The 27802-nt window shown below is 35.7% G+C and overlaps 2 protein-coding genes across 2 annotated transcripts in view; both read right to left on the bottom strand.

The window, feature by feature from the left end:
- LOC127847286 (inversin-like) overlaps positions 1–16770 on the bottom strand; it is a 358521-nt gene extending 341751 nt beyond the window's left edge. Inside the window, 1 exon segment of the mRNA XM_052379100.1 lies at positions 16688–16770. Within this exon segment, the coding sequence (XP_052235060.1) occupies positions 16688–16699 (12 nt within the window). The 5' untranslated portion in view covers positions 16700–16770.
- The window catches only part of LOC127849000 (inversin-like), a 166473-nt gene that overhangs the window by 17413 nt on the left and 121258 nt on the right, over positions 1–27802 (bottom strand). The gene's annotated exons all lie outside the window — the stretch shown is intronic.

Raw genomic sequence — 27802 nt, 5'->3', positions numbered from 1 at the left:
AAACGTAGTCTTTTTTGTTGACAAACACATTTCATTATTCCTATCAAACTATATGATGTCAGTCGTTCATTCGATTGCAATTTGTCATTTAAATAATCTTAATTTTTGCTTCACAACGGCGCTATTTGCAAACAAATCAGTTTAGAAATACCAAACACATTTTAAGAAACCAATTTTAATTGGAAGATTGGGAAACAACAGCCAATTATATTGCACGTTTTAAAAATGCTTAGGAAGAATCAACCTGTGTAAAATGCAGAGAGATTTCACGGGCCACGGATATTTCGGGCCGCTTATGAAATACATCCCCAGAATCAGTGGTACCCAATCCCCCCACATTTTTTAATGAATTTAAGTGAATCTCAAAAGTGACCTCAGGGTCAACCCGATCCGCGGAAATCCGCGGATCCGCAGAAAAATTACATGGGATAAAATAAATCATAAATAGGATGTATCAAACGCAGGAAAGTTTAAATATTTTACATTAAATATGTAGAATTTATTTTGACAAGTTTGAGCCTCAAGACAGACAAACAACACAAGTGCACTTACTAAATGGACACGGGAAATAACTCCATAATAAACAAGGGGAAGTAAATCCCCTTGCCCATATACTAGTATTGGAAAATTGAAATAACTGTGTAATAAACAATGGACAGTAAATCACCTAGCCCAGTTACTTAAGGTTAGAAAAATAAGGTCAGTAACTAACCAACATTAGCAAGGTCAATAACTCTCTAATAAAATAGGGTCAGTAACTAACTGGACATAGGAAATAACTTCCTACTAAACAAGGGGCCGTAACTCACCAACAAGGGAAATAACTGCCAAAAAAACAATGGTCCCTTATTCACCAGCAAGGGAAATAACTACCTAATAAACAAGGGACCATTTCTCCAAACCAAGGGAAATAACTGCCTAATAACCAAAGGGCCCTAACTAACCAACAAGGGCAATAACTAACTAATAAACAATGGTCCCTTACTCACCAACAAGGGAAATAACTGCCTAATAAACAAGGGGCCATAATTCACCAACAAGGGAAATACCTGCCTAATAAACAAAGGGCCCTAACTCGACAACAAGGGAAAAAACTGCCTAATAAACAAGGGGCCATAACTCACCAACAAGGGAAATAACTGCCTAATAAACAAGGGCCCTAACTCACCAACAAGAGAAAGAACTGCTGAATAAAAATGGGTGCAACTGGCCAAAGAGGGAAATAACTGCCTAATGTTGCCGTAACTCACCAAACACAAACAAGGGGCAGTAACTCACCAAGTACAGCAGCCCAGTGTAGAGGGGTCCTGAACATGTTGTCCAGAGCAGAAACATTGCAGTTGTCAACAGCAACCTGAAAGCAATTTGTGTACCAATTGATGTCATCACAAAGTTGCCTCTTGATAGAAAAGTCCTACAAGCTATTCCTATCACTTTAAATAGCATGGCTTTAAAAAAAACTTTTAAGAATGTAAAGAAGGTATGATGGAAGAATTCCCAATTTCTGAATCAATCCCTTAAGTATTAAAATCCAAAGCAAAGACGTTATTCTGATTGGATAATTTCATCACATGACCTGTTTTTTATATCTACATATGAACCAATAAATAATTTAAAAAAATATTCAAAAAGTTGCTAAGTAACATCAAAATTTTGCTAAAATTGCATAGATGTTGCTCATAAAACATCATTGGCAATCATATCAAATTAATTTAAATTTATGTTTTAAGTCTGTTTATTTCATATAACGACATATTAGATTGGCAATTAACAAGCCGACTGTAAGTATATATCTCATAATTTGACGCATACATGAAAATAAAAATACATTCAATTAAGCCATGCTTGTTTGATCACACCTTCAACTTGTTAGCGCCTCTGTAGCCTAGCGATAGAGTATCAATATCCGCCTAAGCAAGTCAAAAATGATCATTTAATACACACGTCTTTGTTTATTGGTATCAAAAATGGCTGTTGTTGGTCACTGAATACAGGTAGTTGTTTAACACAGCTGAGACATATTGAAAACAGGACAAGAGGACTGTACTTATGTCACTTAATGCAGGTAGTCACTTAACCATTTCCTACTCAGATGCAAAGTGAAAATGGCTATGTGCAAACAGCATAAAACCAGAACAGCCTGACAGTAACTCAAAGTTTGTTCAGGTTTTATGCTGTTTGCTGCTCCTTCAATATCTAAGGTTTGAAAATGTAGCCTTTAAAACTTGAATATATTTAGAAAGGGCTTAAATTAAATTTGATTCAAATGGGTCAAAGTGGGTTTCTGAGTGTTCAAGGGTTAAAACAAGCCTGTGTACTGGGAAAACTCGGCTTTAATCATGCGTGTAATGTGTTGCTCCAGATTAGGCCGAAAGTGTTGTATCTGTACGGGACCACACTTTGGGCACATGAATGAAGTCCATATTCATAAAGCTTCTAAGGCAAATCTTTATATAAGTTGGATTTAAGGGAAAATTTCAAATTTCAATTTTCTATTGAAGTTCTAATGATTTCAGTTTTGTAATGCCAAAATTCTGTTCTTCTATGCAAAATTTACTTAAATAAACCAATTAAATAAAAAAGACACCAATATGAAAGAGCAAAAGAATTAAGGAATTTTTAATTATTTAAGGGATTTTCTTAAGTTTACCCTTAGGTGTTTCATGAATACCAGCCCTGTTTTCCTAGAACAATGTTTCAAAAGGTTGTTAGAACAGGCTGGTACTATACTCACCAGAGCCTTTACGACTGCCTCGTTACCATCAGCGACAACTAAATGCAAGGCAGTCCTTCCCTCATAATCCTGCCAGTTTATAACACTCGGGGTCGTGTCCTACGAAATAATATGGGAAAACTGGTTCAATAAAAACAAGTTCAATTAAATTTAATTAATTTGTTTAAATATGCAAATTCTAATTGAGACTCACTCTGAAAAAAACTGGGCTTAATGCACGAGCGTTATGTGCCATCCCAGATAAGCCTGTGCAGTCCACACAGGCTAATCAGGGATGACAATTTCCACTTTTACGGAATCTGTGTTAAAATCTTATTTGGAATTTAAGTCTCACTGTTATGAATTTTGTGTCACAATATAATTTGCATATAAACACACAACTTAAGTGTGAATGACTAAACATAATGCAACAGAATAATGTCATTTTTATTTACATCTTCCAATGACAGTTACCAAAATGAGCCACTCTTACCAAAATGAGCAACTGTTACCAAAAAGAGCCACAGTTACCAAAATGAGCTACTGGCATCAAAAAAAAGCCACAGTTTCCAAAATTAGCCTCAGTTCTAAAATGAGCTACATATACCAAAATGAGCAAGTTACCAAAATGAGCCACAGCTACTATAAATGAGCCACAATTACCAAAATGAGGCATTGTAACTTAAATGAGCCACAGTTACCAAAATGAGCTACTGTAACCAAAAATGAGCCACAGTTATCAAAATAACCCAGTTACCAAAATGAGCAACAGCTACCAAAATGAGCCACAGTAACCAAAATGTGCCACAGTTACCAACAAGAGGGCCATGATGGCCCTGTATCGCTCCACTGTTTTTTATGTGAAAAAAACGTGCAATGTGCATGGGTTGAAACGTAATCAAGAATGTGACTTTCTCTTTCTATCCCTCGTCACACTGGGCACTTAAAAGTTGGAAGGGTGAGCATTTTTATATATGGAAAAAGTTACTACCGTGTTAACTAAACAGACTAAAAAGCCCGGGACTTGTTGCACAGGTCCTATGCTTATAACGTAGGTACATTTATCTCTCCAAAAGATATTGTCATTCTTTCTATTTCACATATTTTTAGATGCTGAAGATCAAATCTACGCATTTGATTTGAAACAGATTCACAAGACCCATAGGAATCAAAATGCCTTAACCCTTTACCAAATGACACATTTTGGACTTTCCAAATTTGAAAGAGGTTGCAGACGACAATTAAATTGTAATGGAATATCAAGGAAATGATCAGTTAGGGTATTCTGAAATAATTGTGATAAAAGGAGACATTGCTCATCTTGAGCAATTTCTCCTTTTATCACAATTATTTATAAAGTTGTCAGCTACAAACCCGTAAAATCCTGTTAGTGTTTGGTAAAGGGTTAATAATCTCTGGTTCCTTCTTAGAGTATTTCACACATTTATAACAAATACAATAGTAGCATCTTTCTTTGTAAAGAATCATCTCAAAATATAATTAACAACCCACACATCCCTAAGACCAACAGGCCTGAGAATATTATGATAATCTACAGATTATTTCTTCTATTTATAAATGTATTTAATTAAGTAATAAATTTGACTTATAAGATCAATTCATAACTTGTATTAAGAAAATTATAAAATGGTCCAAAATATATATGGATCGTTGAGCAATTGACAATAATATCCACAATTCATGAGTCACGATTCACAAATGGAATAATGAATCATTAGTTATTAAAAAGCAGCATACAGTTCAGTCCGGTATTCTTGCGCGACTGGTAATCTTGCGCACTTCGCATTTGCGAATCTCGCAGACGACAAATGGTTTTCTTTAGTGATGAAAGATGGAATTTCACATTTTTAATAATTAACAGATTTAAAAGGTACATATTCCATGCAAAATAAAATTTGATCATTACATTTAAACACCGGTTGCGTCATCCCTATACATCGTTAACACTGGCCCACTACGAAAAATTCGAAATGAATCACAAATTCCCTGCAGTCTTTAGCGTTTTCATACTTTAAATTAAGAATTCATAAATCCAACGTGTAATTTAGCATTCCATTGCACAATATCCGATCAGTTATGGTGTTTTGGCCATGAAAACATATCGCATCAGACCGACATGGTCAATTAATTCCTGTAGTCATTATTTCACGCCATTCTGTCAAACCAATTTGGTATGATCTCCGCATGCACAATGCCCTAGTTTTGATATTTTCAATAAACTATGGAAGCATGATCGTGGTAAAATCAAACCTGTTATGCATAAACATTTTTTTTACGCATACCGGTACTTTTTTATTAATTGCCCACTATTACTAGTGACTATATTATTTGTTGATTTGTTGATTTGTAGTGTACAAAAACTGCACTAGAAATCCACATTTAATTTCAATAGTTTTACAAACTGATTTTAAAAATATTTGTCTGGAATGTTTTTTTGTCAATAATTGGACCATATGTCTACAATTTTGCCTAAACGCGGTCATTACAGAAAGTGCGCAAGATTACCGTACACGGTGATAGTTTAAAAATGAGGTGAGTCATGTTTGTTTTGAAATCAAATCGGACAGTTCTTCACTGAATTACTCAGATATTTTTGTGTTAATAAGCACATGAATTTATTATTTCCATTATAAATTTAGATATTATGTTGTCAATTTATAAAAGAACATGTTTCTAAACCAATTGACCCTTAACTGCGCAAGATTACAGTTAAGAACATTGCACTTCATTATTTCCAACACCTTCTCTTGGATACAAAGTTTGAGTTTACCATGCAGTATCATATATTGACTTTTCTTGAAATAATTATATTCATGGAAGTTGTGTTTTTAAAATCAATAAGATATATTTAACTGGTTTAAACACTACAAAAAATACATGAAATTAACATGTCATCTGAAATATTTTTATCCGGATATATGTTCCCTTTCGACATATTTAAATAAAACCCGTTTATAAGAAAACCATTCATAACACTTTTTTTTACTTCAATTCCTTTGTAAGCAGTCACCATCTGATCTAAAATGGCACTAAATGACAGGGTTTTATCTCATGTTTACAAGATGTTGTTGTTGTTGGTCAAAGCCATACGGCTGCAGTAATCTCCCCTGGTAAACTTCATATGTTCAGTTTTATGACCCCTGGGGCAGGGTCAAATTTGAGTCCAGGGAAATAATTTGAACACATTTGGTAGAGGACTATTAGATATCACTACACACCAAATTTAGTAGCCCTAGGCTCTTTAATTATTAACAAGAAGAATTTTAAAGTTTGCCCAAAATAGGCCTTATTTAAAGGCTCTATAAAGGTCACAAATAAAATTATTATGCATATCAATTGGTCTAATTTTTACCGGATTTCAGTTTCTCTTGCATAAAAACTGCTAATAACACAGCTTAGGTACAACATTGTCAAGAATTATGGAAGATAAACCTGTTTCATAATTGGAAGAAATGTTTACATTTTTGCAACTAATGTGATGTGAAGCCTCAGAGTGTTGACATATGCTTAAAATAGCCGAAAGAAAATTCTATATTAATTTTAGGGATGGCAACAAATACCGATATTGGTATTCGGATATTCGGTCATCCTTCCGAACGAATATTCGGATATTCGGTCAACATCTGTTAGAAAAAATTCAACTTTGTATACCGTACCATTACTCCATGAATTCTACTTTCGTTTTTACCGGAAGTTCCCCGGAAGTGACTAAATATTGACACAGCATTGCCGTTGCAAATTGTTAAAATTGAACGACTAAAACTGTTTTTAAACTTTTAATATTGTACATCAACAATAGAACGAGAGACATAATATTTACATGACGACAAATTAATTACATAACAAAACAGTTAGATCTATAAATAATTTAAGCTGAACTTAAACGTAGTATTTACATAGCGAACACGTGCTTTAATATTGTACATCAACCCTAGAACGAGAAACATTATATTTACATGACGACAAAATAATTACAAGACAAAACAGTTAGATCTATAAATAATTTAAACTGAACTTAAACGTATTATTTACATAGCGAACACATGCAAATAAAACATCGTTGCCACATTTAAAAGTCACTCGGATCGGCGTCACTGGGCACATGAACATTGTTCTTATTTGAAAACACGATTGCGTCGACCAGATCACTGGAGAGTCTATTTCTCCGCAATAGCACATGTAAGCCGTTCACTTTCGGAAACACACTTTCTTAGGAGTACTCAAAAACGATGACATTGCCGACTGTTTCTTAGAGTCCCCAGCATCATTCGAAGATGCAGAAGATGGATGTTTGTTACTAATATGATTGAGAAGATTGGACGTCGTACCGGCCTGGATGCACGTAAGATTAACTCCACACAAGTTACACGTTGCCGACTTCTTATCGGATGATCTCGTGAAATACTTCCAAGCAGCGGAAGGTGTAGGTGGCATTTTGATTGGACAGAGATTTACTTTATGCGTGTAGCAATGATAATACAAATGTTTTTTCAATTAAATGAGGGCGAAATACCAAAAACATTTCTTTAAATATAATACCTGATTGAATATTGAGTAATTAATTAAAGTTTGGACCATACGATACGCAAATACTCATTAGAGGTTGAGTAAATTATTTTCTAAAAGCTTTTGGACAACGTGATTATAACCATACGATCTTTTTTATTTTTCACACCAAGTCGGCACTGCCGTTACTTATTTAATCGTTGATCATGTTAAATGTAATTAGAGTTATTAGATCAAGACGGGTCGGTGTTTAAATTTCCATACGGTCTTATTTGTTTTTTACACCAAGTCGGCTTTTCCTTTACTCATTTAATCTTTGATAATTTTAAATGTAATTCGAGTCATTGGATCAATTGCAGGTCGGTGTTTTGATTGCCGATGCGATTTGAACCTATCATAATTTTGACACATAGTGACTGTCTTTGTTCGGCAATTAGCGGGATTAATGACCGGTATACTGTCATCACCATAGCGACGAATTATCCGGACTAAACATTATGACACGAGGAACAACTTTTTTACAATGTTTGAAGCAAATTTCACGAATACAAAGTCTTTGAAATTACTCGATGTAATTTGATTTTTTTATTCCGAATATTCGATTCGGAAAATAGTATCCGAATATTCGGTCCGGGACCGAATATTCGGATATTCGGATATTCGTTGACATCCCTAATTAATTATATTTTAACAACTTTTCACCAGCAGAAAGTAACTTATTAGATCACTACAAACATTTTAACCATTTAGAAGAGACCTACTTTGTGAGTGATACCGGAAAACTTTAAAAATCATCGTTATATTTATGGTGACCTGAGTCACTTTCACTTTCTTTTTCGCGAGTAAACAGCAATGTAAATAAACTGATTGTTTGTAAACACAATTGACTTGGAGGACACTTTATTTTGAGCTCAAAACAAGTTGTTTTACTCTTTTTCTTATTATTATGTCCAATAGCATATATATATTGTTTTTTGATTACCTTTAAAAATAAAATATGAAAAAAATATTTAAAAATCCGTAAATAATTACGTATCTTCACCTTTATAGAGCCTTTAAGCATATGTTCATTTTTGTGACCCCTGGAGCAGGGTCAAATTTGTCCCCAGGGAAATAATTTGAACTAACTAAGTAGAGAAATATAAGATGTCACCACATACCGAATTTGGTAGAAATAGGCCCAATGGTTATGGACAAGAGGATTTTAAAGTTTGCACAAAATGGGCCCAATATAAGCATATGTTCAATTTTGTGACCCCTGGGGAGCGGTCAAATTTGATCCCAGGGGCTTAATTTGAACAAACTTGGTGGAGGACTATTAGATGTCATTACATACCAAATTTGGAAGCCCTATGCCATACGGTTATGGACAAGAAGATTTTTTTAAGTATGCACAAAATAGGCCTTATAAAGCACATTTTCAATTTTAATGACCCCCCGGGACTGGGTCAAATTTGACCCCAGGGGCATAATTTGAAGAAACTTGGTAGAGGACTAAAAGATGTCACTACATACCAAATTTGGTAGCCAAAGGCCCAATAGTTATGGACGAGAAGATTTTTAAAGTTTTCACAAAATAGGCCTTATATAAGAAAATTTTCATTTTTTTTACCCCCGGGGCAGGGTTAAATTTGACCCCAGGTGCATAGTTTGAACAAATTTGAAAGAGGTTCACCCCAGGAACATTCCTGAAAAAATTTCTTCAGAATTGGACCAGTAGTTTAGGAGAAGATGTTTAAAGAAAAAGTTAACGCACGGACGCATGCACGTAGGACGCACGTAGGACGCACGCAAGACGGAGAGAGGACAATGACATCAGCTAAAAATGAGCCACAGTAACCAAAATGTGCCACAGCTTTCAAAATGAGCAACAGCTACCAAAAGAGCCACAGTTACCAAAACGAGCAATAATAACCAAAATATGCCACAGTAATCAAAATTAGTAACAGTTACCAAGATAAGCCTGACGCAGTTGACAGCCTCCGCGTCTCGACTACTGGCTGCCCAGTGGAGTGGCGTCTTTCCCTCAATGTCCGGGATGCCTATGTTGGAGTCCTGAGATGAAAAAGAGAAATGTCTGAGCGTTTATCCTGAATACTTTAAACATATTTTATTTCCAATCACAAATAATACAAGGGCTGCTTGTAAAACATGCATGCCCCCCATATGGGCTGTCAGTTGTAGTGGCAGCCATTGTGTGAATATGTTTTTTGTCACTGTGACCTTGACCTTTGACCTAATGTAAGTAATCATCCGGAAACCATTGTACTATTTCGAGTCACTGTGACCTTGACCTTTGACCTAGTGACCTGAAATTCAATAGGGGTCATCTGCCAGTCATGATCAAGAGAGAGTGAGAGGGGGGTATAATGTGGGGTGTGGTAATTTATTAGATGTTTTAAAAAAAAATTGGGGGGGCGAGGGGGGGAGGGGGGAGTGCGAGGGGGTATAATGTGGGGTGTGGTTATTTATTAGATGTTTAAAAAAAGGGGGGTTGGTGGTAGGGGGGATGGGGGGTTAGAGGGGGGTATAATGTGGGGTATAAAAATTAAATCATGTTTGTCTATTTCCATGTTCGAACGATACTCTTCTAAATTGTTTTACTTCGCGAGTAGACTAAACTCCAATTTGCAAACACTGGTTTCCGTGACACAAATTCAGTGGGCACATTTCTTAACAAAATATGTGTTGCTTGTATCTAAAACGTAGTCTTTTTTTACAAACACATTTCATTATTCCTATCAGACTAGGTGATGTCAGTCGTTTATTTGATTGCTATTTGTTATTTCAATAATCTTAATTTTCTCTTCACAACGGCGCCATTTGCAAACAAATCACAGAGTGCATTTTAAGAACACAATATTAATTGGAAGATTGGGAAACGACAGCCAATTATATGGCTCGTTTTAAAAATGCTTAGGCAGAATCTACCAGTATGAAATGCGGAGAGATTTCGTGGCCGCGGATATTTCGGGCCGCTTATGAAATACGTCCGCGGAATCGGTGGTAGCCCCTCTCCCCGACATGTTTTAAAACGAATTTACGCAAATCTCAGAAGTGACATCAGGGACAACCCGATCCGCGGAAATCCGCGGAAAAATCACACCCCTGGATATTGTTCAGAGCTCGCCCTGTTGGCCGCGTATGCATTCTTGAGTTATCATCCAAAAACCATTTAATATTTCGGGTCACCGTGACCTTGACCTTTGACCTAGTGACCTCAAAATCAATAGGGGTCATCTTCGAGTCATGATCAATGTACCTATGAAGTTTCATGATCCTAGGCCCAAGCGTGCTTAAGTTATCATCCGGAAACCACCTGGTGGACGGACCGATAGACCGACCGACATGAGCAAAGCAATATACCCCCTCTTCTTCGAAAGGGGGCTTAAAAATAGTTACAAATGTAAAAAAAAATTACCTTACATACATATTGAAAAAAGGGTTAGATCTAAAGTTCTGCATCATTTTCAAGAGTCTTTACCCAATCTTTTATCACGCATAGTTCAAACTCCTCTGAAGTTATTGTTGAAAGAACATAATTCATACATTGATTATACAATAAATTAGCATTAGCCTGACCTCTGTTCAATATCACAAACATTGTGGTCATGTACTTTGACTGAAATTACTTCTTAACCAAGTAACTGACGTGCCCTATACAAGACTGCACATAAAATATAACATTTAATTGGTATATTGTTTAACTTTCATGTTCAATTACTATATTTTTTGATAGGCAAAAATGAAGTTTAAATTCTACGCTACTTAAACTAACTTGACATTATATTCTCACATTATCAACCAAACAAGATCTAACCAATCCTATAGGCTACACAATTATTAACCCTTCCCCACTCAGAAAAGTGAAAAGGGCTATGTGCAAACAGCATAAAACCAGAACAGCCTGCGAGTAACTCCCAGTCTGTTAAAGTTTCATGCTGTTTGCTGCTCATCAGTATCTAAGGGTTGGAAATGAATCCTTAAAAACTATAATCTAGTAAGAAAGGTCATATGTTAAATATAACTTTCTAAGGGACTAAAAATGCGTCACAATACTTATCTAAGTGGTAAAGGGTTAACCCTTTACCATTCAGATACGCTCTTTGACACGTTTGTAATCCCTTAGAAAATTATAATTAAATTTAAATTTACATTTTAACGCTTTCAGGTGTAGCCCTCCGATACTTATGAGCAGCAAACAGCATCATAACTGAACAGACTGCCAGTTATTCGCAGGCTGTTCTGGTTTTATGCTGGTTGCACAAATCAAATTTCACTTTGCTTCTAAGCAGGAAAGGGTTAAACACATGCTGACATAGGTAGACTAGTTTTTTTCACAAACCTGCTTGATCAGCATTTTCACATGTTCTAAATTCCCATATGATGCAGCCCAGTGTAATGCTGTTCTCTGAAAAAAATACAAACAAAATGCAAATTATTTTTCATTCTTTATTGAAAGTTACAATCTACGACAGAGCTACATATAAGATGATATGTCCAGTTCTCCAGCTAGGAATTGAAAAGGGCAGGGAGCCATTTTTCATAAAGGAACTGTAATGCACAAGGTCGTATAAGGCAGCATATGCTTTATATTTCAATCAAAATCAGCCTTGTTATAGGAAAACAGTGCTTAATGCATGTGAGTAGTGTTACACAGACAAATCAGGGCTGGCATTTACAGCCTACACTGTATTTCCTCTAATAAGAGACTTCCTTCAAATAAAAGAGTTTCATGAAAGCATAAAGTGTCATCCCTGATTAAAAGCCTGTGTGTACTGCACAGGTTGGTTTGGGGCAACACTTAACACACACGCATTTCAATCAAAATCAGCCGTGTTCTGAAAATACAGAGCTTTCTAATAGCATTTGCACATAAATGATGCAAGGAAATTAGTAAATAGGAGTCATAAAGGTGAAAATTACAAAACGCTTGCAAAAATCAGAATTTTGCTTCAATTGAAACCCTATTTCAGAACTATATTTATTTTTCAATAAATCATTGAATATCGTTCGCATTGTGTTACACATCAATCATTTTGGCTTTTTTTAAAATCAATTAATCTGCATAACAGTTTTTGTCAATAGTACTTAACCATGTGAGAAAAAGTGTTGGACGAAACAATGTTATCATGGAAAACAAATTACCTGTAACTACTTGGCAACCAAGAAAGGGCAAACAATCATGTAGCCATGTAGAATCATAACTGAAATATTACATTTTTGTTAACTAAGACGATCTCATGTCATACCTTGTTTCTATCCTGATCGTCAATCTCGCCCGGCGACAGCTGCCGTAGCAACAGAGTCATGCACTTGGGTGACTTGTGTCTCGTACACAGGTGCACAGCGGTCTGGCCTTCGTTATCCTTCATATGGCAGTCTGCACCCTTCGATAGCAGCAACTTGATCAAGCGAACATTGCCCTGTAACAACGAGATAGTAGTAGCTGTCATTGGGAAACACTTGGCTTTCTCCACAATTTTCACCATTCTGTAAAGATATTCACCATTTGACCATGTGACAAATTATACTTCATGACAACTATTTTTTATCAATTGTTGATCTTATTGCCTTAGGATCAAATAATGCTCATGGTAAAATATAGCTCAGGTTCAAATATGGCTTATGATAACAAATGGCTCATGGTCAAATATAGCACAGGGTCAAAAATGGCTCAGGGTCAAATATGGCTCAGGATCAAATATGGCTCAGGGTTAAATAAAGCACAGGGTCAAATATAGCTCAGGGTCAAATATAGCTAAGGGTCAAATAAAGCTCAGGCTCAAATAAAGCTCAGGATCAAACCTTGTGTGCTGCCCAGTGCAGGGCGGTCCTTCCCCCCTTGTCCTTCATGTTGGTTTGCGCCCCAGCCTTCAGCAGTAGTTCGGCACACTCCAGTCGGTCAGCCAGCACACAGAACATCAGGGGGGTGCGGCCGAACTGGTCCCCGGCGTCCAGTAGGCCAGTTCCGATGTTGGCTGCATGAAAAACACACCAGAAATCAGCAAATTGTTTTTGCCCGATTCGGAAAGTACGGGTACAGGGAAACTTGGGAATAATAATCATGAACAAACTGACATAAGGAAAAGTAGTACATTTTGTATTGTGCAATCCTAAGCATGGGAAATAAACAGTCTTGGTATTTAATTGCACAAACCCACCTAAATATTATTGTACATGCCTTTTTGCTGAAATGTTTCAGTGCTCCTTTTATTTGTTCACTTGCTGATTATGTGCTTTGGAACGATATTGATACATTTTTGGGGGGGGGCGAATTATGAGAATGGTAATTTGGAATTTGTGCTGTTTACAAGTACTTAATAAATAATACCCGTAATACGCATTACTGTCCTTTACCGTGTATTATGTGCAGTATTAATATTTTGAATATACTTATATAACAGTTATCTATTCAGTAATATTGATCAATTTTTAGTCATGCGATCAATTAATTGTGCAATAATCAACTGGTTGCCAATTTAAAATCAGATTCCTTTATTAGAAAACTGTTTTCCTCCATTTTGGCATTAGCAAATTGTGTGTGCGTTATACTTGTAAAATACATCACTATTTATTAGAAAAGTGCTTAAATTATAAACAAGAAATACTTCATTACATAAAGTATTTGTATATAGTGTCATACCTTACAATAAGCGCTTGTCAATTTTGACTTATGACACGTATTGATTGATGAAAACCTGTACTTTCTATTCATGCCCTTAAGCACGGCACATAAATGTCAACCTGCATCATACAATTAACCCTTGTGCTGGGAAAACATTAACACGGCTCAATGCATGTGCGTAAAGTATTGTTAATGATTACCCATGCAGTTTGCACAGGCCAATTAGAGAAAAAACTGTCCAATTTTGTTTCAATCTTCATGTTAAGGTTAATCACTTCTATTGAAAATCCAGTTAAGTGTTATCTGTGACAAGCCTGAGCGGACTGCAAAAGCTAAACTAAGATGACTCTTTATGCACATGCATTAATCCCAGTTTTCCCCGAACAAGGCCAGATTGTCTCATTTTAAACCATCCTCATGGTCTAGTTGTACAGGCTTACAAACATACATTTTAATAACTTACCTGTTATGACTCTTGCAAGCCAGGCCTTGTCCCCGTTCACAGCAGCCGCATGTATCTGTGTGACGCCTTCAAGCTTCTGAGACTGGGACTGGTCAAAAGGGCCCTCCCTTGGGCTGGCAACCTACAACATAAAAGGTATAGTAACAAAATGAGAAATCTGGACTTAATGCATGTGTCTAATGTGTACGCACTTCACATTAGAATAATTTCAGAAATCAGTGCAAATCCCTTTAACAAGCCTTACTACACCCTACAGTAAATATATGAGCCAAGCTCTGGGAAAACCTAGCTTAATGCATGTGGGTAAAGTATCGACCCAGATAGCCTGAGCAGTCCGCACAGAATAATCAAGGCAACAATTTCTGCTGAGACTGGATTTTTGTTAAGAAAAGATTTCCTGTAAACAAAAAATACAAAAAAAGCGGATGGTACTGTCCCTGATTGGCATGTGCGGTATGCACGTAATAATCTGGAAGGACACTTTGCTCATGTGCAGTTACCCACATTTTCCCAGATTGACGCTTAAATGAGCACGGTGCTGCTAAGAAAGCAGGGAAAAAGTCTCCTAATTTTTATCAGTGCACACACTTCTATTCCTACTGAATGCTTTATTGAATAGCTTACTGCTTAACCACTCAATATAAATGTATTTAAACTACATTTTGTATAAATCTTTGACAGGAATGATTGCTTGAATAAAAAAAAATACTTAGTCTAGGATTATAAGTTGCATTATTGAAAAACTTCCAGTGAGTTAAGCTGAAATATTAATTAATCAAAGTATGAAATAAGTAAAAATATCAAGTATACAGTACTTCCAGTAAATTTTCAGTGAGTTAAGCTGAATAATTGAATAATCCAAGTAATAAAGAATTTAAAATATCAAGTCAACAAAATGAAATGTTTATTAGTTTACCGGTGTATCATCAGACACTGTTGATTCCATAGCGGGTGAACTAACACCTGGGGAGTCCCTGGTATTGCTCTAAAAGAAGAAAGAACATTGACATTCAAAACCGTGACAATGCCATTTCAGGTTACATTCATTTATCATAAATCCAGACTCTTCAAAATGACTGATGCCAACCACTAATTTGAGAATATTGTCATTTTACAGTTCATGAGATTGTCTGATTTTCAGTCTGGCTGTCTAACATAACTTCACAATGTTGACAAATAAATTTGGCAATGCATCATACCAGAATGCCAGAATTGTTTAAGATCCAAATTGGGACATTCCATTAAAAAAGTCGGGACATTTGACCAAAAAGCAGGACACCTAAAACAATCAATCATGCCACCTTTACTGTAGTCAGAAATCAGTATATGTCTTACACAATCTCATACTTTCTGCCCAATAATGACGAATAATGGGTTAATAAAATTTGTGAACAAAAACGTTCTCTATTTTCCGGAAGTAAACACACATGTGCACTATGCGGATGACTCCATAACGTGAAATCTGGGGCATGCCCCTATTTAACATCCATTCGGGACGAAGGCAAATGTAAATTGTGTAATGCGATGTGCGAGCATCGAGCTCTGTTTTTATTCAACCAATCATCAATAAAGTCTAAATTTAGATTGATGCAATATGTACATACTATTTTGTGAAAATCAGTAGAAAACGAAAGTAAATTATGTGAAACACCAATGTGTATCGGTCAGCAAGCAATTTGTTTTACATACAAAATTGGTGTTTTGACTTTTATTTTAGCCTAGAGTGGTATAATATACAGAATACTGTGTAATAGTACCTTTGTACTTTATCTGAGCAATTAAATACAAAAGCAGCCTGCTTTTAATTCACTATGATGCATCTATCGCTAGCAATAAGCGACCCCTATCATGAAAACAACATGGTGTGAATACCCGATAATATCAATTATTTGCTGATAAGGTGTCAAAAACAACACGTGTGCAATAGACTAGTAGATATGGTTTGTTAACAGTGGGCAATAAAGGGATTAATTTTAACCCAGATGGAGCTTGTATAGCAAATTGTAATTTGTCTTGTGAACTTTTTTACGATTTTCTGGACAAATTCAGTCACATCGGCACGCTGTGACCAACACCCAAATAGCAGCACTGTCCTGTCAAGATCGAGACGTCTGGCATGTATGAATTTATATTATAACTGCTTTTAAATTAAAATTTAATGCACCAAGTCTCATTAAAGTACCAAAATGCAGGATTTGCTGACTTGTTGTTATTATACAATATCATAAACAGTGAATCAATTCGAAAGACAAGTACAATTTTAACTAAAAGATGGGCCTCTCTCTGCGAAGTGTCAGGTTCTTAAAAATCTAAACCAATTGTGTGTATACTTAACTTTAACAAAAAAAATACTCACCATTTTCTTCATACCGAATACGAGTTGAATCTAGATGGATACGTCAAAGAAACCACTTCTGGCTTTCTTTAGACGGAGTAAATAATGTGAATTATAAGCCAAAAATATAAGCACTATTGTTTTGAATGAAACAAAGGAGTTTACATTGTTCTCTATCAATTCTTATCTAGGAATTGTATTGGCAACTTTTCAATCCGCCATATTGAAGAGGTAACCAAGGCCGCTGTAAGAGGTACGCTTTGATTGGTCGATTGAAATACCCGAGATTGCTTTTGAGGAATGCTATTGGACAATGAACAGAATTCGCACGGAATATAATATAATAGCGGAAAGAAAAAGAAATAGAGAAAATACTCATTTTATCCCACGCAAAGGCAGAGGGATATACATTTGGCATGGTCCGTCCGTCAGTCCGTCCGTCCGTCTGTCCATATATCACAAACTTTCCAGGGCTCTATCTCAGAAACTATATTTGGTTTCAACATGAATCTTCATGGGTGTATTAATATCAATGATGAGAAATGCCATGCACAAGAAACATAACCTAACGCTCTCTTAAATAAGAGTTATTTCTCTTCGTTGTTTTTTATGATATAACTTTTAGGGCTATATCTCAGCTATGACGCACATTTTCAACATTTAAAGCTTCTTTCGCGCGTCAAACACTCTTGGTAAGGACACCGTAGCGAGGCACACATCGTCCATCGCACATTTCTGTATTTTTATTTCATTTTATTAAGTGGAAACACTTTTTTTAATGTCATCTACCTTGATCCCACTGGCCCCAAATGTAATCCCAACAAATGTATGCACGTGAAGTGCATAAACACACAATTAAAACAATATCCCCATTTAAACATGCAATTATTATAGGATCGACTTCCACGGCTTATCAGGAATGACACTTTTTTGCTTTTATTGAACGCTTCGTTTAAAGAAGTCTCTTCGGTCGAAAAATCCAGTTAAGGCGGTGAGTGTCTTCGCTGATCATCTTGTGCGGACTAACCTGGGATGACACTTTACGTACATGGATTATGCCCAGTGTTTCCAGTGCGGACTTACCTGGGATGACACTTTACGTACATGGATTATGCCCAGTGTTTCCAGTGCGGACTAACCTGGGATGACACTTTATGTACATGGATTATGCCCAGTGTTTCCAGTGCGGACTTACCTGAGATGACACTTTACGTACATGGATTATGCACAGTGTTTCCAGTGCGGACTAACCTGGGATGACACTTTACGTACATGGATTATGCCCAGTGTTTCCAGTGCGGACTAACCTGGGATGACACTTTACGTACATGGATTATGCCCAGTGTTTCCAGTGCGGACTTACCTGGGATGACACTTTACGTACATGGATTATGCCCAGTGTTTCCAGTGCGGACTTACCTGGGATGACACTTTACGTACATGGATTATGCCCAGTGTTTCCAGTGAGGACTAGCCTGGGATGACACTTTACGTACATGGATTATGTCCAGTGTTTCCAGTGCGGACTAACCTGGGATGACACTTTACGTACATGGATTATGCCCAGTGTTTCCAGTGCGGACTTACCTGGGATGACACTTTACGTACGTGGATTATGCCCAGTGTTTCCAGTGCAGACTAACCTGGGATGACACTTTACGTACATGGATTATGCCCAGTGTTTCCAGTGAGGACTAACCTTGGATGACACTTTACGTACATGGATTATGCCCAGTGTTTCCAGTGCGGACTAACCTGGGATGACACTTTACGTACATGGATTATGCCCAGTGATTCCAGTGCGGACTTACCTGGGATGACACTTTACGTACATGGAGTATGCCCAGTGTTTCCAGTGCGGACTAACCTGGGATGACACTTTACGTACATGGATTATGCCCAGTGTTTCCAGTGCGGACTAACCTGGAATGACACTTTACGTACATGGATTATGCACAGTGTTTCCAGTGCGGACTTACCTGGGATGACACTTTACGTACATAGAGTATGCCCAGTGTTTCCTATGCGGACTAACCTGGGATGACACTTTACGTACATGGATTATGCCCAGTGTTTCCAGTGCGGACTAACCTGGGATGACACTTTACTTACATGGAGTATGCCCAGTGTTTCCAGAACGGGGTCGAAGTTAGCTCAACCCAAGCTGTAGTTAACTTTAATTATTATTCTTATTCATTAAAGTCAAGAGCCTACTAGGATTATAAGTTGCATGGGATAACACTTTACGTACATGGATTATGCCCAGTGTTTCCAGAACGGGACCGAAGTTAGATCAACCCAAGCTGTAGTTACCTTCCTCCACCGGAAGATTCGGCGGAGCTATTCTGAGAGATCATTGGTCGAAAAACTGACAATAATGAATCTGGTTTTTTAAGTGTATTTCAAAGTTCTAAGAACATTCATAATTCGGGTTGGTCTTGAGTTGTGGGGAGGATGGTGGAGCCTGAGTACCAGGAGGAAACCCCACCTGTCCGGTATGTTTACCACCAAGCAAAACTCACATGCTTCCGGGAGGGAGAATTAAAAGTCAATTTCAAAGAAATTCCAAAGTCAATATATTAAACGCTATTTACATTGAAATATGATTAAATTATCGGGAAAATAACGTTTGCGGGTTGTGTTTAATCTGAAAAAGATGATTTTGTTGACGTTTATGATCGTATCTCGCAAAGCGTTGATTCGCTTATAGACCAATTCATTGTTATTGTTTTGATTCCGAATTTTCGCGCATGCGCGATGCGCTGGTAGGCAAAAGCACTGGGTACAGTTACGATAAACACTATGTCATATAAGATAACGGCACGTGTTTAGTCAATATATCAAAAACATTAACAACAACATCATAACACCTAAATACTATTAAAGATATTGCATTTTTAATGTCAATATTGTTTAATTAATACATGTATTCTTATCTATAAAAAAATATATACTCGTTAGTCATTAGCATCAAGGTAAAGCTAGGTGGTCTGAAGACTAAACACCGACAATTTCACAAAACAGAGCTATGCATTAGCCGTTGTATTTCTTTCAGGAGTACTTCAAAAATTACAAAAAATAATAAAGCATCCCATTATATAATTATAATTATCAATTGTATGAGAATGAAAGTGTGATAAAAAAATGAGTGAAAGAAAAGGGGTGCATTAAAATCTGACATACCGGTACAACAAAGCCCTATTAAAAGCGAAGTGCATGACAGTATTTAAATGTTATGATCATTTTCTTTTAAATTGGATGATTTGTTTTTAAGGTGAATAACACTATAGATGAATCGTAATATACAACTGAAAAACACAACTTCACATGATGCAAATAAACCTGTGAATTCATGTATATTGAAATTCCTTTACACGTGTATATGAGTGACAAATATCTTACATTTTATAATATATATCTACATTGTTTTTTTTATTTTTCGTAAATATTATTTACCCCGGTAGTCATACGTAATTTCTTGTTTTCATGATGTCGTTTGTGCATGGCCGTAACATTCAATCTTCAAACAGAATGACGTAGTTTTCATTAACCGGTACCCGCTAAATACGTTTAATGATTATATGTACATTTACCATTTATTAAATACGTTTTGTTATAAATTACCGGCAAACAGGCTAGTATCTTCAAAGCGTACATTTTCTGTTGATATATACTGGACAAATTATTATATTTTTTTTACGATATGTAGCATATCTAATTGAACAGTTGAACTTTGGCGGTATATTACTCAACCCCAAATAACTGCTCAATACTACAAGAAAGAGAAGACATGGTGGTACCATCAATTGTGTTTAATGACCAGACTTTCATATACCACCTGTGGTCAGGGACCTATTGTTTGTATAGGTCCCTGCTGTAGTTTATGACACTTTGCTGTTAGTTAAGTAGGGACAATATCTGATCAAAACGAGATAATCGGCTTGTGCCGAACAAAGGGGGCAATTAAACACCCGAATACAAAGGCTAACACGATTTAAAGATTGATGCAAACAATCAAATCAAACCAATTAAATTAAATTAATTTAATGTGTCAAAGTGTTAGTTTTCCTAGACAGACAGACAATACTTTTTTTAGTAATTTCCTTTTTACTCCCATCATCAACATAATATGTTTTGTATATAACAATAAAAATACATATATGTTGCTTTAAGGTAGGTGAAACTATGTCACAAAGTATATTTACATTTTTTTTAGGATAGGTGTACCCATTGAGCATAAAAAGCGCACAACGAATATACAATATATGTAATTTATTTTGTAAAGTCGCGATTAATTCCTTTTGTTAAATTATAATATTAAAAGGACACAAGAAAATCTATTTATGGTGTTGTTTTTTTCCCGTTTGCCTGTTTGCATTTAAAAATAAAATATTTTGCCAATAATACTACCGAGTTTATAATGTGTGCATTGATGTAATCAGCTATGGTCAGATTACAGAATGATATAATTGTAAAATTTAGTTCATTGTTTTGGAAGACTTTTTTTTAGTTGACTTGCAAAATGTACCTCGCCAACATCACAGTCATGTGGTTGATATTGATACGCGCCAGAAAACATATTCCAACAAACACGAGTATGAATAAATTAAATGTATATTGGGGTACATAAGATGAACAATGGGTAAATTACGTTATACGATTTAACAAATTTGATCTGATACTCAAAGATTCCTTAACACATAAACAAAGTGTTATTAGTTCAGACCCTGTTCTTTAGTTGCAGCAATTGTACATACTTAATAACAGATGGATTATGGATTATCATAGTGGTAGGTTAATATATGCTGTGTGCATGGAATCGATCTATTTATTGTTTGTTTTTATTCTTATTTGTTTGAGTAAAGTACAACAACTTTTGGGATGTTTAAATCTAAAAATGATCGTATACATATCAAAATATATTAAATAATGTATTTAATATAGATGTAGAGCGTGACAATAAATATCGTGCTCGATATCTCCCCTTTGATCGTGTCTTTCTTTTGCCTACCAGAGTAGCACGGATAAAGACACGCAGGTGCGCGTGACGTCACGCGTGAATTGGTCTATTTTTCCCTGTTCTCCCCTGTTTTGTGACGTTACAGCTGAACAAACATTTCCGCGTCCTCTTAAAAGATAAGCGATAGTTCAGAATTCGGGTTTTATTTTTCTGTTTTTATTGATATTTTCTTGAAATTGTTTTCACAGTAATAGGGAAAATTGTTATCTGTGCGGCATTTGGCAAAACTCACGTTCTGGAAAAGATAATGTGATTTTTTTTTCAAAATTTTCGAATGACAAAAAACTGAAGAAGATTTGGTGCACTAAAATCGGTCGTGCTAGCCATGTTTCCAAACACAAACCGTTTTTTTTTCCAAATAAAAACAGCCGCGTCTGTTACTGCCTCGGCATCGATCCGCAGAATCACGCCGCGTCTTTACACGGGGCGATTACTCGAGTAAAAATATTTACAAATATTTATTGTATACTAGCAAATGTTGGATAATTTTAAAATTAGCGAAAATTAGAAACAGATACAGATAACACGCTGATATATTTACTTATGTGCGATTGTGTTAACATTTCTTCAGCTTCTCTGCATATTTCATATAAATACCATTGGATGTCATCTGTCAAAACAATGATAATTCCTAATTCGGCCGATATCCATTTTTAACATTAAATTCTGGTAAATATTGACGAAACAGTGCTAAAATTCATAAACACAACCTTTCTCCATTTTTTCTAAAGTATCAAACGAATTTCGGCATATGTTTCTTTTTAAAGATTTGATGAAATATCGATTAAAAGTTTCGTATTGTATTTCAACTTAAGTAACGGGGTATCTCGCCATTTACTATTCTTTTAAATAAATAAAAAATCAAACACGCTGTATCGTTATCGTTACACTCTTTTAGTTCGTTCATTATTGAACAATTACATTCAATTGCATACATTTGTATTGCACAGTATACTGATTGCACAAAAAGAAATCATCGTGTACAATTCATATTATTTTGCAACGACCAAATAACAACTTAATTTACATTTAGATATCATAAAATGTACAAGTTGTTTCTGTATTTAAACATTTGTTTGCATTTAAATTGTTAAATTATTTATACTTTGTGTCGTCTGTGTATGGTGTATGTAGGATGGTTCTCATTTGTTTTTAGAAATAATTTTGACAATAAATATCGTTACATTAAATGTTTTAAGCAAGTCTCGTTTCCGAGGTAATACCGGTATACGGGAATTTACTGTGTGAGCTACTTTGATATGTTTACTGATCTATAAAAATCATAGTTTTGACAGACGGCACGTGCTTATTCACAGTGTGTGTGTGTGTCTACACAGGATATTGGATGTTCAGGGCTTGATTTGACAATAAAACAAAGAGGCCGTCTGCGGTTTTCCGTAGAACGTTTGTACTGACCAACATAATATTTAATACTGCGCGTGCTTATCTTACATTGAGGGATCAAAAACACGGGTCGAAGCCATTGTGTGCTTGTTTGGGCCATAAAACACAATCCGATGGCTACATTCAGTTGCACGCGTGGTCAGAAACTAACAAGTTAGAGTAATAAATCGCAGAGATTATGATCTGAGAACTGCATGGAGTCTGAAATGAAACAAAATGCCGACAAATCACAATGGACGCAGCCTAATGTTTCAATATACAATTCGACATGTAGACATATATGGGGCAATTATTAAAATAAAATGAATTATGGGTTCGTCGTGGCTACAAACTGAGAAAAGTATAAACAACACGAAATTATCACTAATTCAGGTGCGGGAGCCTACAGCTAGGTGCGATCACGGTTTCCTTTTATCATCGGCGTCTAAAAAAACCTGTCATGTGCATGGGTGTGAAATACATGTTGAAATTTGGATAAGAAGACATATTCCGTTTATATCTGCTAACAATCCCGACTCTATATTTGACGCTAGAATTTGTAAACGGCGGGCTAACATAAAACAATCAGAAGTGTGTTTTGGAATACAAATTGTTATTCTTATGGGTGCTCGATTGGTCATTGTAAGCTCGGGTACTACTTACATGTACCCCGGGTACTCTAAAGTATTCTTTTTTGTACCCCGGGTACGGTAAATAAACTAAAATGTACCCGGGAATTTTACTCTATATCAGTCGTTGTCGGCTATTTTTTTAAAATTAATTATGGTCACATTTATGTCAATTTTCTGTTAAATGGCCTCTATATTATGGGACTCATACTAAAAAGCACGTTTTTTTTGAAAGAGAAGTTTGTTTAAGATAAACAATACCTTTTACTGTTATCGGTAGCGCGTATTAAGAGATCGGATTTCTGGCGGGAATACAAATCGGGTACAATCTAATATCGACCGGGCACGTTTAAGTATATTTACCGTACCCGCGGTACATGTAAGTATACTTATGAGTGCCCGGGGTACATGTAAGTAGTTCGAGCCTAATTGGGAAATTCAACAAAACATTTATATTTTTAATATGCTTGTCATGAATTGAATATTAATTTGTTAAAAAGCTTTTCGTGTCAAAAAATATTTTTGATAATATAATGCATGAAAAGCACGATTTCCATGAGGATTATACCCGGTTGCTATCATCAGTAACTGACCACGATTTTATCGTGGAGGAGTACACATAAGGATTAGTGTGGTTGGTATTACGAGCCATAAAACTGCATTAAAACAATTAAATGATCGATTTATAGTGACATGGGGGTTATTCAGAGGCAAATTACCGCTAATGATTATCACACGCGCATTTTTCTTTTGGCAAAAATTAGGATATTATGTTTTTCATTTTCGTCCATAAATAAGACGCTTCGGAAAAAAGTCGCGTATTTTACCCCTGAAAAATACGGTAGTGTGTTTTCTGTCTTCTGAAATTTTATTGAACATAACATTTGCACTATGCATAAGTGGAAAAGATTACGAACTAGACAAAATTGCGCGACGAACAGTTAGAGCATCGATGTAATTACATCGATGGGTACAAATGATTAGAATTATTGTTGTAAGTTAAATTATGTGTTACAATAATTCGATTTGTTTCACTTTCATTTATTTACAAAGAAAAAATACAATAATTTAGATATATGATGAAAAATCTAATAACGAACATTTTAGGGCTTTTTCCAACCATTTTGGGAAAAGGAGTCTGGTCCAATTGGGATTTTTTTTTAATCGATACAACGGCGTGTACTGTACATATACGATCTAATTTCATGCAGTTCATCTTCATAATGATCAGAATCGTCAGAAAATACCATAATTGTACAGAAAAGTATTGATGTAATAGCAATTCAGTTGATCGTCTGTGCATAATTAACGCTGTTAAAAAATAGCGGATGAACATGTATGACGTCACAGCCAGGGAGATAAGTCAGTTCAACTTTTATAAAAAAGGTGCGTTATTGGAAGATTTAGCTGGTGATTTATGGCATAAGGCGTAACGCTTAATTGTTGCAAAAAGTTTTATTCCGCATCTCAAACAATTATCTTTAATATTATAAAGTATTAAAATTGACCTTTAAATCCGGGCCGCCCAGGCGAGAAGCGCGTACGTGTACAAACCTCTACGCTAACCAGAACAAGCATGCAGCACATGGATTCATGGAAGAATACATTTAAGACAGAGTTAAAAAATAATGTATATATATATAGCAACAACTTATGACAGCAATATGAGATCGGCAATCGAACTATCCCATCTAATCGACTAAACAACTAGTTAACAGTTGTTTCCTTATTTAATCAGTAGCCCATAAATAATAGTTTTAACAAATAGAATTAACCGATAATTGTTTTAGGTTATTGTATTATAAGTCTGGCAAAATTGCGGTTTAATTGATCTCTTTGATTAATACTATTCTACGCTTGACTGTCATTTCCGGCCCATTCTACGTGTCACATTAGACTCGCCCGGAAAACAATGCAGACGACATTGTCAATATTTTAATCAGCGAATTAATTCAATGTGGAACCGAGTAGGTAAGTTTTAGTATTAGTGCTTGATATTGATTTCCAGAATTTCTATTTTACCATGCTAATGTTCCTGTCTCGACACACCGCTCAAATTAATAGCATTACATACAGTTTGAGTACATGGTCAATGGATCTGTGCTTTTGTCGGAAACTTGCATTAATTATTTTATTCTTTATACTTCATTGCATATCAAAGATCAAGAAACACAAAAACAGATACGATAATGGAAATCGTCTGTTTGCTAAAGGGGCAATAAACGTTCAAACTATCGCTCTTTATATTCATTTTTGATGAATTTTAAAGGTAAAAACAAAGTCAGATGTATTTATCTGTTCCAAAAAATAATGGATGTAAAAACGAGAGCAGCTGAAAAAGTATAATTCTCTTGAACACTCCAAGCTTAGCGATGAAATATCTATTTCTTTCTTTATTAAAACCACCGCCAATAAACAATACGATTCATAAAAAACAATTATCCGTGAGTCGCTGACGTTATCATATTATTAGTGTGACAAAAGAGCAATTTAATTGATCTTTTTCATCAATATTTTTTTGCCCCTGATGGTTATAATCCAATTCACTGCATGTGTCACAGTAGCCCCTCCCAAGCAACAATACAGGACACATTTTACTATTTCGATAACAAATAAATTAAATGTGAACGATTGTGGTGAACTTTCAGTATCAAAACATTATATTATTGATTTTCTATATATTTTCTTTTTACTGTTTACTTAGCTCTTATTCTTTGCAAAGTGTAGCTCTCCGATGAATAGCACTGTAAACAAGCCGATGGCATTTTATATCGTCAATGCTTCTGTGTTTCTGTCGGAGACTTATATCCGTTGTTTTATTGTTTAAACTTCACTGCAAATCATTGATATGGTGATTTAGTGCAATAAGATCATGGCGTTCTTGTATTTGCGATACTAATGTCGCCAGCTCAAAGATGTGCTTGTCTTATTTTTTTACGACAAGGTCACTCAAATAATCTGTTATTAACATATCGTGCAGAATTTGTTGTATCATTACGTTGCTTAATTTGATTAGAAGTGTACACTGATCCAGTGTACATCACAGCTGAAATCACCGTCATCAATATATGAGAAACTAGCATACACTGTCGACATTTCTACCAACGCATACCAAACAGTGCGCTTATATTCAAAGAATGTTACCCAACTTTGAGACACTTAAAGCGTATTTCATTACAATAACTCGATCAAAATGAAAAACAAGGCAAACACCTCTTAAAGTTCCAATCACTTTTAAAAGATCAATTTATGTTAACGCTCATCAAAAAGCAATCAGTTGTTTACGCTCAGATGAACGCACGGCAAAGAGGACACTCTTAAAACATTAAGTGGGTCGAAAGGAAACTGGTGCGAACATAACGGCATGGCTGATAAAGACACATGTAATGATGGTCCATTTGGAAAATGATTATCGGAATATGAAATAGAACGCTCATTATCGCTAATAACGATCGGTGCAATATTACTAATGGGACTTCAGGGCCAAGACGATAGAAGCGGTCCGTTGTAAGCTATGACCGTTTTGTCATTAGTATAATGCAAGAATCATGTAACATCTCGAACAGAAAGGTATTTGAACACGAGTTCACGTTCGCAGAATCGGTAACTTTCAAAGTCAACATGTCAATAAAAATACTTGGCTAAACTTTGTTTGAATCTAATGTTAATATGTAAATCATGTCTGCATGTTCGATAGTTTTGCAACTACTATACCGGATGTGAGATCACAATAGAGAAAATGTATACGCCTAGATGTATGACATACGAGCACTTTAACAATATGTATGTGAAATCACAATTCATGTGTGCTCTGGGAAAAAGAGACCTCCTTTAGACGAAAAATTCCATAAAAGCGGAAAGTGTCGTCCCAGAATAGCCTGTGCGAAATACACAGGCTAATCCGGGACGGCACTTTACGCACATGCATGAAAACCCGTTTTCCTCGGCGCGATTCATTTCTATTTGATTGTACTCGCTACTTTCCCCCATTAGTTGAAGAGATAACTATGTACAAATGAAGAGCTTGATATTAGACCGATGTACATACATACGTTAAGAGTAGCAATTGTAGTGGTTTAAAAAAGAATTATGGAAGATATGATG

This window comes from Dreissena polymorpha, chromosome 10 (assembly GCF_020536995.1).
Source record: "Dreissena polymorpha isolate Duluth1 chromosome 10, UMN_Dpol_1.0, whole genome shotgun sequence".
In the NCBI taxonomy this organism is placed as follows: Eukaryota; Metazoa; Mollusca; class Bivalvia; order Myida; family Dreissenidae; genus Dreissena; species Dreissena polymorpha.
The sequence above is the reverse complement of the archived record's forward strand: the minus strand, read 5'-3'. Positions and strand labels throughout refer to the sequence as shown.